Genomic DNA, 14,365 nt, shown 5'->3' on the forward strand with positions numbered 1-14,365 from the left:
TCATTACATACCACAGGTTGAGAACCCCTGTATTAAGGTGTAGATTATCGATTGATTAGACATAATTTAGAAATACACACCCTCATAGCTGACAATGCATTACAGAGCAAAACCGAGCCATGAGGCTGAAATAATTGCCTGTGAAGCTCACAGGATTCTGTGGAGGAACAGATCTGGATAAGCATAAAAACATTTCTGCTGCACTGAAAGTTCCCAAGAGCACAGTGGCCTCAATAACTCTTAAATGGAAAAACTTTGGAACACTCAGGACTCTTCCTAGAGTTGTCCGGCCCACAGAGTTATCTGGGGAGAAGGGCCTTTGTAAGAGAAAGGACCAAGAACCCAATGGTGACTCTGGCTGACCTCCAAAGATCCTGTGTGCAGATGGGAGAAACTTCATTACTGCAGCACTTCAAACAAGATTTTCTAGTATGATAAAAGCAAATCCATGCTGACAAATGAAGATTCTAAATCTTTGGATTAAGATTTTAACCTTAGTGTAAAAGATCTTATTTTTTTGGTAGCAATAATAGTACAGTCTATTACCATCTCCTCTTGACACAACAGTGACACTAGTGTGCAACTCTTCAATTTTAAACTACACCCTGTTCCAAATTGTTATGCAAATTATATTTTTCTCATTTACCTAAATAATGGATGTAAATAACAGTCAGCATAATTCTCATGTTATCAACTATTAAGAGTACAATTCAAATTTTATTGACCAAACCTCCGAATGATAACAGTATTTTTTTAAACATTAAACACAATGCAGTGTTCCAATTTATTACGCACAGTAAGTTTCAAAACATTTTATAGGTTGTAAAGAACTGAAAATTGCCATTTGTTGCGTTTGCAGAATATTTACTGAAATCAAAAGCTATTTCAATTAAACTATTTCAATTCTTGTAACAACATTTGAACTTTTTAAACATTTTAATAGGTCACGTTACATTTTAACATATGAACCCTTATTTGATAGCAGCTTCACAAGTCTTGCATCCATTGAACTTGAGTTTTTGGACAGTTTCTGCTTGAATTTGTTTGCAAGATGTCATAATAGCCTCCCAGAGCTGCTGTTTGGATGTAAACTGCCTCCCACCCTCATAGATCTTTTACTTGAGGATGCTCCAAAGGTTCTCAATAGGATTGAGGTCAGGGGAGGATGGAGGCCACACCATGACTTTCTCTCCTTTTATCCCCATAGCATCCATTGATGCAGCGAGATTCTTTGCAGCATGAGATTTTATTATGGAAGGCATAATTCTTCCTTCTGTACCAGGGAAGAAAGTGGTAAGTCAGAAACTCCACATACTTTGCAGAGGTCATCTTTACACCTTTGGGGACCCTAAAGGGGCCGATCAGCTCTCATCCCAGGATTCCGGCCTAAAACATGACTCCACCACCACCTTGCTGACGTTGCAGCCTTGTTGGAACAGGGTGGCCGTCCACCGACCATCCACTACTCCATCCATCTGGACCATCCAGGATTGCACAGCACTCATCAGTGACCAGGACTGTTTGAAAATTAGTATTTTTCTGCCCAATGCAGCTGTTTCTGCCTGTGGGCATTGGTTAGTGGTGGCCAAATAGGTTTATGCACAGTTGCAAGACTCAGGAGGACTCTACATCTTGATGTCCATGGGACTCTGGAAGCACCAGCAGCTTCAAATATCTGTTTGCTGCTATGTAATGGTATTTTAGCAGCTGCTCTCTTGATCCAATGCATGGATCTGGCAGAAATATTCCTCAATGTGCCTTTATCTTCACAAATAGTGCGAAGATCATGCTTAAGTTTTCGTGAAATATCTAATGTTTTCATACCTTGTCCAAGGCCTTGAACTATTTCACTTTTCGGCAGCAGAGAGATCCTTTTTTTCCCCATATTGTTTGAAAATGGTGCTCTGCTTAATAATGTGAAACACCCACCTTCAGTAGCTTTCCTTATATTGGGCTCACCTGGCAATCTAATTATCACAGGTGTCAGAGATTGTTTTCAGTGATCAAAAGAGCCCAGAGACACGATGCCTTCCATGAGTTAAACTGAAAAACTAAATATTTAATCTTTGTGACGTTTAAATAGAATTTGCATAATAATTTGGAAAAGTGTGTAAAGGATTTTGATAAAGACAGTGTATCACTGTACTGGTTTGCTTAGATATAATCTGCTTTATGTATTTTATGAGGGTTTAGGTTACCTGTTAGTTTAAGATTAGACTTCCGTTTTTTACTTGAAACTTTCAAGAATTCATCTATAAGTAGCTCAGAAGTAGTGGCACGTTTCACAGGGTCTGGCTCAAAACACTTCAGAAGAAAGGCCTTGGCTTCTGCAGACATAGATTCTGGGATTTCTGGATGGATTTTAAACATTCCAACCTACAGAGTACAAAATAGTATAATGTGATGCACTCCATTATTAGTGGATCATAAAAACATTTTTTATAAGCAGTTTAACTTCGCAGTATAAGGCTAAGACTACTACAACAGAGTGACAGTGGCAGATTCTTATTGGTATACGGTAAGTAAAAAAGTGAGTCCTGCTGTATGCATACATGCTGTAAATATAAGAGATTTTGGGAATCATTCACATAATACAGCTGCAGTCCATACAATAACATATACCGTAGTTTAATGTGCTGCTGTGGACTACAGCTGTAGCTCAATGGCTAAAATCAATCAGTAGTGCTAAAAAGGCACAGTGTAACTCTAGTCTGAAACTTTTTGCCAATATGCATGGTGCTATCTAAATGGAACACTAAACAATGAATTATTTATTCTGACTGCCATGGCTTTGCAAAGGGATAAAGATTTATATCTTTTAAAAAGGCACTTTAACCATAGGAAAACCGCTCACAACATTAGAGGAGCAAAAGGTTTAAAAAGTAATATTAAAGGGGTACTCTGGTGGAAAACCTTTTATTTAAATTTTTTTCTTTTTTTTTATCAACTGGTGCCAGAAAGTTAACCCCTTAAGGACCAAGCTAATTAAGCCTGTATGCCCCTCAAAGACCAGGCTTGTTTTTTCAAATCTGGGATATATGTCTTTATTTGAGAATAACTCTGGTAATGTTTTGCCAATGAAAACAATTCTGACACAGTTTTTTTGCCACAAGTTGTACTACATGAAAATAGTAAAAGTTAATCAATATCATTTGTATTTTTTTTATTTACAATGCAAGAAACCGTGACATTTTTGAAAAAAAGACGATTCTTTGTTATTTTGACGTTAATAGGTTGCATGTATTTATACATAATGTTTATTTTTTTTATCAAAAATGTTAATTTCATATGTCTACTTTATTTTCTCAACTTTTTTTTATTATTATTAACATTTTAGATGTATTAGAGGCCTAACAAATTTACTAGAGATGAGCGAATTTACAGTAAATTCGATTTGTCACGAACTTCTCGGCTCGGCAGTTGATGACTTATCCTGCATAAATTAGTTCAGCTTTCAGGTGCTCCCATGGGCTGGAAAAGGTGGATACAGTCCTAGGAGACTCTTTCCTAGGACTCTATCCACCTTTTCCAGCCCATGGGAGCACCTGAAAGCTGAACTAATTTATGCAGGATAAGTCATCAACTGCCGAGCCGAGAAGTTTGTGACGAATCGAATTTACTGTAAATTCGCTCATCTCTTGACATTTTGAAAATTTGAAAAGTACATCTTATTTTTATGTGCTAAGCAAGGATTGCAGCAACTGAGAAGTAGTAGAACATGGGAACACCCCCCCCCCCCCCCCGAATGACACCATTATAAAAACTAGACCCCTCAAGGTATTCGCTAGGGGGTACAGTGAGTATTTTAATACCATAGTTTTTTGGCAGGAATTATTACAAAGTCAGTGTTAAAAAATCAAAACTAGCTTTTTTCACAAATGCATCATTTGTGGGACATATTTTTTGTACATCACTTCTGATATTGAAAGAAATGCACCCTATATTTTATTTAGCTGCTTGTCCCATGTTCGGAAATACCCCCGCTTAGGCCATATATGGTTCCTTGGCCGCGTGGTAGGACTCAGAAGGAGAGGAGCGCCATTTGGCTTTCAGGGCAGAACAGCACCCCCCACCCCCACAAGTGACCCCATTTATATACCGCACCCCTACAAGTTATTGGCTGGACCTCTCTGATTGGTCCTTGGTCGGCTGGCAGTAGAACGCGTCTGTCTGTGACAGTTAAGGCTCCTGATGGATATATCCCGCCATGTTGTGGGAATAAGCACCCGCTCATGGCGAATATATCCATCACTGCTGCGGCTGGGTAGCTCAGTGTGTCCGCTCATGACTGCCGGCGGGAAATCCACCTCTATGAGTGGACACACAAAGCTACCCAACCGCAGCAGGGAGCTCATTACCGTGACTGCTGCATAATGTGTAGGATCACATGGTGGACATCCGCAGCATTTTACATGCTGCGGATGTCCGCCAATGCGATCTTACACATTATGTTTTTTTTTTTTTTTATTAGATTCATTTAATAAATGTATTTTTATTATTTTATTTTTTACACTTTTATTACATTTTTATTTATTTTTACACTTTTTAATGTTTTGGAATACTTCGTATTCCAAAGCATTGCGTTATATGCTGCCTGACAGTTTTCACTAGCAGGCAGCATATCAGGACGTGCCTCTGGTCCTACAGGCAATACCCAGGGCAGACCTGGGGGTCTTTGTAGGACCCCCGGCTGCCGAGGTATGTAGCAGCACCCCGCGATGCTCCGGGGTGCTGCAGGAGAGACAGAGGGAGCCCCCTCCCTCTGTCAGAACTCCTTACAGCGAGCGGTCACTTCTGACCGCGGCTGTAAGGGTTAAACTGTCGGGAGTGAAGTGAACTTAACTTTCGGCAGTGCGGCAGGCCTCGGCCAGCCGCGTATAACACACAATCGTGATGTGGGGTGCTGCAGAGGAGACAGAGGGAGCCCCCTCCCTCTGTCATAACACTTACAGCCCGCGGTCACTTCCGGCTGTAAGGGTTAAAACTGCCGGGACTGAAGTTTACTTCGGTCCTGGCAGTGCAGCAGGGTCCCTGTCGCGATCTTGTGGGTGCACTGGGCAGCACCCACAAGAATAATGGACGAGTATAGACGTCCATTTGCGGGAACGCCCGCCAAACTGGACGGCTATACTCGTCCATGGTCGTTATCAGGTTTAACAGATTTGTAAATGACTTCTATTAAAAAATCTTAATCCTTCCAGTGCTTATTAGCTGCTGAATATTACAGAGGAAATTCTTTTCTTTTTTTGGAACACAGAGCTCTCTGCTGACATCTCTGTCCGTTTTAAGAACTGTCCAGAGTAGGAGAAAATCCCCATAGAAAATATATGCTGCTCTGGACAGTTCCTAAAATGGACAGAGATGTCAGCAGAGAGCACTGTGGTCATGATGTCAGCAGAGAGCACTCTGCTCCAAAAAAAAAATTCCTCTGTAGTATTCAGCAGCTATTAAGTACTGGAAGGATTAAGATTTTTTAATTTACAAATCTGTTTAACTTTCTGGCACCAGGTGATAAAAAAAAAAAAAAAGTTTTCCACCAGAGTACCCCTTTAACCCCTTAAGGACCGGGGTTTTTTCAGTTTTTGCATTTTCGTTTTTTGCTCCTTGCCTTTAAAAAATCATAACTGTTTCAATTTTGCACCTAAAAATCCATATGATGGCTTATTTTTTGCGCCACCAATTCTACTTTGTAATGACGTCAGTCATTTTGCCCAAAAATCTACGGTGAAACGGAAAAAAAAAATCATTGTGCGACAAAATTGAAAAAAAAAAACGCTGTTTTGTAGCTTTTGAGGGCTTCCGTTTCTACGTAGTACATTTTTCAGTAAAAATGACACCTTATCTTTATTCTGTAGGTCCATACGATTAAAATGATACCCTACTTATATAGGTTTGATTTTGTCGTACTTCTGAAATTTTTTTTGCATTGATAGGACTTCTTGATCGTTATTCATTTTTAAATGATATAAAAAGTGACCAAAAATGCACTATTTTGGACTTTGGAATTTTTTTGCGCGCACGCCATTGACCGAGCGGTTTAATTAACGATAGATTTTTATAATTCGGACATTTCCGCACACGGTGATTCCATATATGTTTATTTTTATTTACACTGTTTTTTTTTTTTTTTTTATGGGAAAAGGGGGGTGATTCAAACTTTTAATAGGGGAGGGGTTAAATGATCTTTATTCACTTTTTTTTCACTTTTTTTTTGCAGTGTTATAGCTCCCATAGGGACCTGTAACACTGCACACACTGATCTTCATCATTGATCACTGGTTTCTCATAGGAAACCAGTGATCGATGATTCTCCCGCCTGACTGCTCATGCCAGGATCTCAGGCACTGAGCAGTCATTCGGCGATCGGACAGCGAGGAGGCAGGTAGGGACCCTCCCGCTGTCCTGTAAGCCGTTCGGGATGCCGCGATTTCACCGCGGCTATCCCGAACAGCCCACTGAGTTAACCAGCAGTTTTTACTTTCACTTTTAGCCGCGTGGCTCAGCTCTGAGCACGCGGCTAAAGGGTTAATAGCGCACGGCGCCGCGATTATATCACTGGAGCAGGACCAAGGACATCCTTGTACGTCCTTGGTCCTTAAGGGGTTAAGGACGCAGAGCATATCTGTACGCCCTGAGTCCGGTATATAACGCGGGGTCACGCCGTGACCCCGTGTCATACTGGGTCGGTCCCGGTGGCTAATGACAGCCGGGAACCTGGGCTAATGGCGTGTGGCACCAATCGTTGTGACGCGCGCTATTAACTCTTTAGACGTGGTGTTCAAAGTTGATCACCGCTTCTAAAATGAAAGTAAAAGCTTCCCGGCAGTTCAGTCGGGCTGATCGGGACCATTGTGGTGAAATCGCGATGTCCCGATCAGCTAGAACGCGAGCGAAGGTACCCTTACCTGGCTCCGTCCCATCTGATCGGCGATTGATTGCGCCAAGTCTGAAATCCAGGCTTGAGCAATCGACCGCCGATTACACTGATCTTTGCCGTGTCCATGGCAATGATCTGTGTATGAGATCAGTATGTGCAGTGAAATAGCCACCAGTGGGGGCTATAACACTGCAAAAAAAAAAAATTTATTTAACCCCTTCCCTAATAAAAGAATCACCCCCCTTTTCCCATAAAAAAACTGTGTAAATGAAAATAAAAAACGTGGTATCGCCGCGTGCGGAAATGTCCAAACTATTAAAATATATAGTTAATTAAACCTCATGGTCAATGGTGTACGCGCCCAAAAAAAAAAAAAAGTTAAAATAGCATATTTTCGTCACTTTTTATATCATGAAAAAAATTTATAAAAAGCGATTAAAAAGTCCGATCAATATAAAAATGGCACTGATAAAAACCTCAGATTACAGCGCAATAAATGAGCTCTCATACCGGCCCATACGTTGAAAAATAAAGTTATAGGGGTCAGAAGATGACAATTTTAAACATATACATTCCTGCATGTAGTTATGATTTTTTTTTTTTTTTTTTAGAAGTAAAATAAAATCAAACCTATATAAGTAGGTTATCATTTTAACTGTATGGACCTACAGAATAAAGATAAGATGTAATTTGTACCGAAAAATGCACTGCGTAGAAACAGAAGCCCCCAAAAGTTACAAAATGGCAATTTTTTTTCCATGTCCCGCGCTCCGGCCGCCAGTCATTCCTGCTGCCTCCGCTCTGTCTCAGCTCCGGCGCGCGCGGCACCGTCCCTTTTGAGCCAGAGCTCAAAAATTTTAAAGGGCCAGTACGCCCGTAATTAGTGTACACCGGACACTATCCTATAAGTTTATGCACTGGACAGAGATGTCAGCAGAGAGCACTGTGGTCATGATGTCAGCAGAGAGCACTGTGTTCCAAAAAGAAAATAATTTCCTCTGTAGTATTCAGCAGCTAATAAGTACTGGAAGGATTAAGATTTTTTTTATAGAAGTAATTTACAAATCTGTTTAACTTTCTGGCACCAGTTGATAAAAAAAAAATAAAAAAAAAAGTTTTCCACCGGAGTACCCCTTTAAGAAGGATTACATTTCTGAGAGAGTAGTGGATGCATGGAATAGCCTTCCTGTAGAAGTGGTACCTACAAATACAATGAAGGAGTTTAAGCATGCATGGGATAAGCATAAGGCTATCCTTCATGAAGATAGGGCCAGGGACTATTGATAGGATTCAGATTATTGGGCAGACTAGATGGGCCAAATGGTTCTTATCTGCCAACACATTCTGTGTTTCTATGTAACATGTCACCCCCTTTAGCCAGAGGGGCTGCAGTCAGTCACATGCAGAGACTTCAATTCATCGCTGAAACCCAGAAGAACAAACAAACAAACAGGGGGGAACCAGACAGGTGTCAGCATGGGAGTGGCAGGGGATACATGTAGTGGTCATTATTAATTTTGCATTTTTGTATTATTGTCAGCTGTTTGTAGATTTCATGGAGTCATAGAGCAGGCTCAGAAACCGTTACACCATCGAGGATAGATGGCAAGATAGTCAAGATAATACTGATCTAAGCCAATTTTATCATTCAGATACTGTGGTCCATATCACTTCGCTGTCAATCAGCCCTGCTGCAACATGATCATTGGATGCAAACATGATCTAACAGATGCCCCATAAAGGCCCTCAGATCTGTCACCGTAGTACTCCTATTATGATATGAGGATCTCCGATGTGGCACCCCAGTCATTCTATGCATGGAACTAACTCCCCTCCATGCCACATGACTGGCTATCACAGCAGTCACACCCCCTGCATTCAGGTCTATGGGAGGAGGCGTGACTGCTATGTACTAGCCGTCATGCACCCTCCCATAGACATGAATGGAGGGGGCGTGGCGTCACGAACAAGGAAACAAGTGAACCACAGTGCCAGGCCGAGATCACGGGGGTCCAAGAGATCCCCTTAAGATAGGGGATAAGATGTCTAGGCGTGGAGTACCCCTTTAAAAGGGTTATTCCAGTGTGGCAAAATTTTTCACAATCAACGGGTGTTAAACTATTCCGATGGCTCCCAGTCCGTTGACCCAAACTTCCTCTGATGTGTTGACCCTGCACAAAATGCCTGTTAGCCAATCACTGGCTCACTGTTACAGCCAGTGACTGGGTGGGCATTAATTGCAGTATCAACACATATAAGGCAGGGACCAGGAGCTATTGCAATGACAGCTGTAGTTGATCGGGGCAAGGAGTATGAATGGTCTTTTATTGTGAAAATGTTTGCCATACTGGAATGCTGTAAGCCTTTCCTATGACAGGGCTTGATAGAAGTACTAAGATGACAGACCTGGGGCCTCCATTAGCCCGCAACAGCCACAAATACATGTTGGAACCCCATAATGGGTTTGCAGCATGTCTAACTGGGTGACTGTGCGAGCACTATTGACTGCACCATCTGAGTTGTTACACAGGCAGGAGCAGACACACAGGTCTACCCAACCGCAGTCCTGTGTGTAGAGTAAGGTTTGGAGGCAAGTCCAATGTGTAGGCATGACTGACATACGGTCCCACCTCCAAACATTACTGCACACAAAAGGCTGTGACTGGGAAGACCTGTGGGTCTGCTCATAGTAGAATTCACAGTGTATTCCCTGCTGGAAAGCTGATTTCTTGCAGTTTGAAATATGCTGCGGATGCGTTATATGTGACCCTACCCTAAAAGAATGAAGCAATCAGACAGATTGCAAAAAAATAAAAAAATAAATTATAATATTATATATATATATATATATATATATATATATATATATATATATATATATATATATATATATAATTTCCTAATGTCTTAATACACTGCAATACTTTTTTTTTGGTTTAAGTCCCCTAGTGAAACTAAAATATAAGGCAAAAAATGTAAACAAAAACATAGCCACCTCTATGATGTACATTGTAGTAAAGTCAGCCCTGTACCTTTATTGGCTTCGCGCTGGTCTTGCCTTTACTATGTGACTGATGTGTGCAGTGGAAGTGATTTTCTTTATTCATTTTTTTACTGGTATAAGTAAAAAAAGGGAGTTCTGATGCATACATACAGATTGTAAGATACTCTTAGAATCAGTCACATGGTACAGGGCTGCACTGTGAAAACCAATAACTGGCTAATAAAGTACCGTAATACACAACTCATTTGCTTTCAATACAAGTAGAATAGGTAGTTGGTAAACAGCTCACAAGAAGTGAGAATTATTGTATTAAGGTCACTCTACCTGAAACAAAGAAGCAAAGGTGTTTTTTGTTGTTGTTTGTTTCAAAGTAGTAAAACACAACCATTTATATTTGGCATCAGTGTATTCATACTGACATGCAGTATAAACTTTACATGACATTTTAAGAATCCCTTTTTTATTACCAAATTTTTTCCATAACATTTATCAATATATAATATGGTACATTAAAGGATATCACTTAAAGGGGTATTCCAGGCCAAAACTTTATTTTTTTATATATCAACTGGCTCCGGAAAGTTAAACAAATTTGTAAATGACTTCTATTAAAAAATCTTAATCCTTCCAAGTTATTAGCTTCTGAAGTTGAGTTGTTGTTTTCTATCTAACTGCTCTCTGATGACTCACGTCCCGAGAGCTGTGCAGTTCCTATGGGGATATTCTCCCATCATGCACAACTCCCGGGACGTGACATCATCATTGAGCAGTTAGACAGAAAATTTCAGAAGCTAATAACTATTGGAAGGATTAAGATTTTTTAATAGAAGTCATTTACAAATCTGTTTAACTTTCCGGAGCCAGTTGATATATATAAAAAAAGGTTTTGCCTGGAATACCCCTTTAATGTTACCTCATGACTATGTCAATGAAAAAAATTGGAAAAGAGTAAATGGGAAAAATGGTTTGGTTCTTGGAAGTTATAAAAAGTTATGCAGACATCTTCTGTGCAGTCTCACAGCAGGTCAGCTGAGTTTAATGGACAGAATGGATTCGGGTAGAAAACAGACCTAGTGCACATCTACAATCTTGTATAATGATCTAATTGCTTCTCAGCATAATATCAAAAACTAACAGGTTGTTAGTATACATTTTTGATCAAAAAGTACAAGCCCACTCGACACGTCAAGGCCACCTATTTAGAGTGGGTCCCTAGCATAAAATGGCGTAGCACCGGGTGGCGACCACCACCGCCGCGACACCAGTGCCCACGGGGGGGAAACGACCCACTGGCAGAGCGGCCCCAATGCCACTCAAACCAGTCCATGGGTCGCACCTCCCCGCAGACATGGCACCCAACCCTATATAAGTAGTAATTAGCTACACAAGGGCCATTTCTTTCCTAGCAGCCTCCCAGTCTGACTGGGAGAGCATGGTAAGTGAGCTATTACACCTTGTTCACACTGGTGTGGTGCTGTGCGGCGTTCGTTGCTGCCGTGGCGCCGTGTCTGCGGGGAGGTGCGACCCATAGACTGGTTAGAGTGGCATTGGGGCCGCTCTGCCAGTGGGTCGTTTCCCCCCCGTGGGAACTGGTGTCACGGCGGTGGTGGTCGCCACCCAGTGCTACGCCATTTTATGCTAGGGACATTAGGGACCCACTCTAAATAGGTGGCCTTGACGTGGCGAGTGGGCCTGTACTTTTTGATCAAAAATGTATACTAACAACCTGTTAGTTTTTGATATTAGAGATCATTATACAAGATTTATTTAACCCCTTAACGACCACGGACCTAAATGTACGTCCTAGTGCGGCGGTACTTAGCGCACCAGGACGCACATTTACATCCTGTTTATGACCGCGAGCATCGGAGCGGTGCTCGCGTCATACACGGCAGGTTCCAGTTTCTAGGAAAAGCCAGGGACCCGCTGGTAATGGCCGACATCGCGGATGTCCGCCATTAACCCCTCAGATGCCGTGATCAGTAGAGATCACAGCATTTGCGGCAGTGCACATGTTGAAATAGATGATCGGATCGGCAGCAGCGCTGCCGCAGGGATCCGATCATCTGTAATGCCTCCGTCCATCTCCTGGCGTCTCCTGATCTGGTCTGAGATTGAGTAGACCAGAGCAGAAGATAGCCGATAATACTGATAAGTGCAATGTCCTATGTATAGAGGACAAAATGTAAAAATAAACGTGAAAAATCCCCTCCCCCAATAAAAATGAAAATTGTCAGTATTCCCCATTTTACCCCCCATAAGCAGATTATTATTATTTTTTTTAATAAACCTATTTGGTATCTACGCGTGCGAACATGTCCAAACTAACAAAATATAATGTTAATGATCCTGTATGGTGAACGGCGTTAATCTAAAAACTAAAGTCCTAAAATGCTGCTTTTTAGTCACATTTTTTTCCAAAAAAATTAATATTTTTTTTTTCTAAAAGTATTATATATGCAAATGTCGTATCGATAAGTACGGATGACGGCGCAACAAATGAGCCCTCATACCGCCCTATATATGGAAAAATTAAAAAGATATAGGTGGTCAAAATAGGGCGATTTTAGATTAATGATTTTGCACAAAAAGTTTTAGATTTTTTTTAAGCGGTACAAAAATATAAAAGTATCTATCAATAGGTATCATTTTAATTAGGGATGTCCCGATACCAATACTGGTATCGGTATGGGGCCGATATAGCTATTTGCATGGTATCGGACTCGTTTAATGTCTCCGATACCATGCCCGATACCTGCTGCCGCTCCACTGTCCCGTTCTTCAGTCCTCCGGTCCACATCATGTTGTCCTATGGAGGCGCATGTGACATATACGTCACTCCGCCTCCTCCCCTTGCGCCCGGCGTAACGCTACGGAGGAAGCGGAGTGACATGATGCAGCCCGAAGGATGGAAGAACGGGACAGTGGAGCGGCAGCACCTGACAGAGGAGGTGAGCTGCCTGCAAGGAGGGGGGCTTCTACTAATGTCTACCGGGGGGCCCTGCTGCTGTTTAAACGGGGGGGGGGGGTGTTCTGTCCAATGGAGAAGAGAGAAATCTTGTCTCATACTACAGCAGCCGCCTCCATTGTACACAATTAGGACCCACATATCATACGGTAAACAGCGCCAGAAACCGCGTCACCCTACTGTCAGATTCCCTTTAAAATATAAGTACTCGTACTTGGTATCGGCGAGTACTAGAATTAAAGTATCGGTACTCGTACTCTGTCTTAAAAAATGGTATCGGGACATCCCTAATTTTAATCATTGGAGAAGAAAAAGGGTACGTGTAGCTCACTGGGGTATACTATTCCGAGGTTAACTGGAATGGTCTAAATCTCAAAAAAGACCTAGTAAAGTGAATAGGTATACATGATAAATTATATAAAACCAGTCCTCAAGGATAGTGAAATCTATATCTATAAAACTCAACGTATGTATGTATGTGCGTATGTATGTGTGTATGTATGTGTGTATGTTCCAGCATCACATCCAAACGGCTAAAGATATTAACATGAAACTTGGCCACATGTTACTTATATGTCAACAACAAACATAGGATAGGTGATTTAACCCATACTCACCCCCATTTGCCAGGGGCGGGGTTTATGTTTAAAGTTCCATACAAGTCAATGTTACTTATATGTCCACTTAAAATATAGGATAGTTAAATTTAACCCTTAACTACCCCCATTTGTGAGGGTTGAGGTTTTTGTTTAAAGTCCCATGCAAATCAATGGGAAATTTATGTTCCCACATAACTTCCGTACGGCTGGAGATATTTCAATAATACCTGGTACACATATGATAATATATGATATAATATATGATAGTTACATTAACCCTTACCTACACCCTTATATAAAAAGTTTTTTTTTGTTTCAAGTCCCATGCAAGTATATGGGACTTCCAGTACCTTAAGCCACAAGGGACGGGATATGGGGACGGGATATGGGGACGGGATATGGGGACGGGATATGGGGACGGGATATGGGGACGGGATATGGAGTTGGGATATGACAACAATATATGAGGATGGGATATGAAGTCAAAAGCTTCCTCTGTTTATTTTCCTCCCCAACAAAGATTAGGAAAAAAAAACGGGCAACGCGTGGCAACGCCGGGTACTCCGCTAGTAAAGAGATAAAAATGAGATAAAATGAGCGAGAAAAAGGTGATGTGGAACCAAATAAATGTAAAACCAAAAAGTTATAAAATAGATACTGAATTAATAAGGATAGTAAATGGAAGTAAATGAATAATCTAATGATAAAAGACCTGAATCAAGGATAATGCAGTAAAATAATACAATTTAACATTTATTCACAAGATAACTTACATCTGGGCAGGGCCCTTGCACCAGATGTTGATAAGATATTGATATTAAAATACCGTATATACTCGAGTATAAGCCGACCCGAGTATAAGCCGAGACCCCTAATTTCAACCCAAAATCCCAGGAAAAGTTATTGACTCGAGTATA

General features: G+C 41.1%; 1 protein-coding gene across 6 annotated transcripts in view; it reads right to left on the reverse strand.

Annotated features, from left to right (window-relative positions):
- MAP3K5 (mitogen-activated protein kinase kinase kinase 5) overlaps positions 1-14,365 on the reverse strand; it is a 329,350-nt gene that overhangs the window by 23,148 nt on the left and 291,837 nt on the right. For all 6 annotated transcript variants that reach the window (XM_056566626.1, XM_056566625.1, XM_056566627.1 and 3 more), the window contains one exon: positions 2,199-2,376. In XM_056566626.1, the coding sequence (XP_056422601.1) occupies positions 2,199-2,376 (178 nt within the window). The remainder of the gene's footprint in view (positions 1-2,198; positions 2,377-14,365) is intronic.

The sequence above is a fragment of the Hyla sarda genome, chromosome 3 (assembly GCF_029499605.1).
Source record: "Hyla sarda isolate aHylSar1 chromosome 3, aHylSar1.hap1, whole genome shotgun sequence".
NCBI classification, from domain to species: domain Eukaryota; kingdom Metazoa; phylum Chordata; class Amphibia; order Anura; family Hylidae; genus Hyla; species Hyla sarda.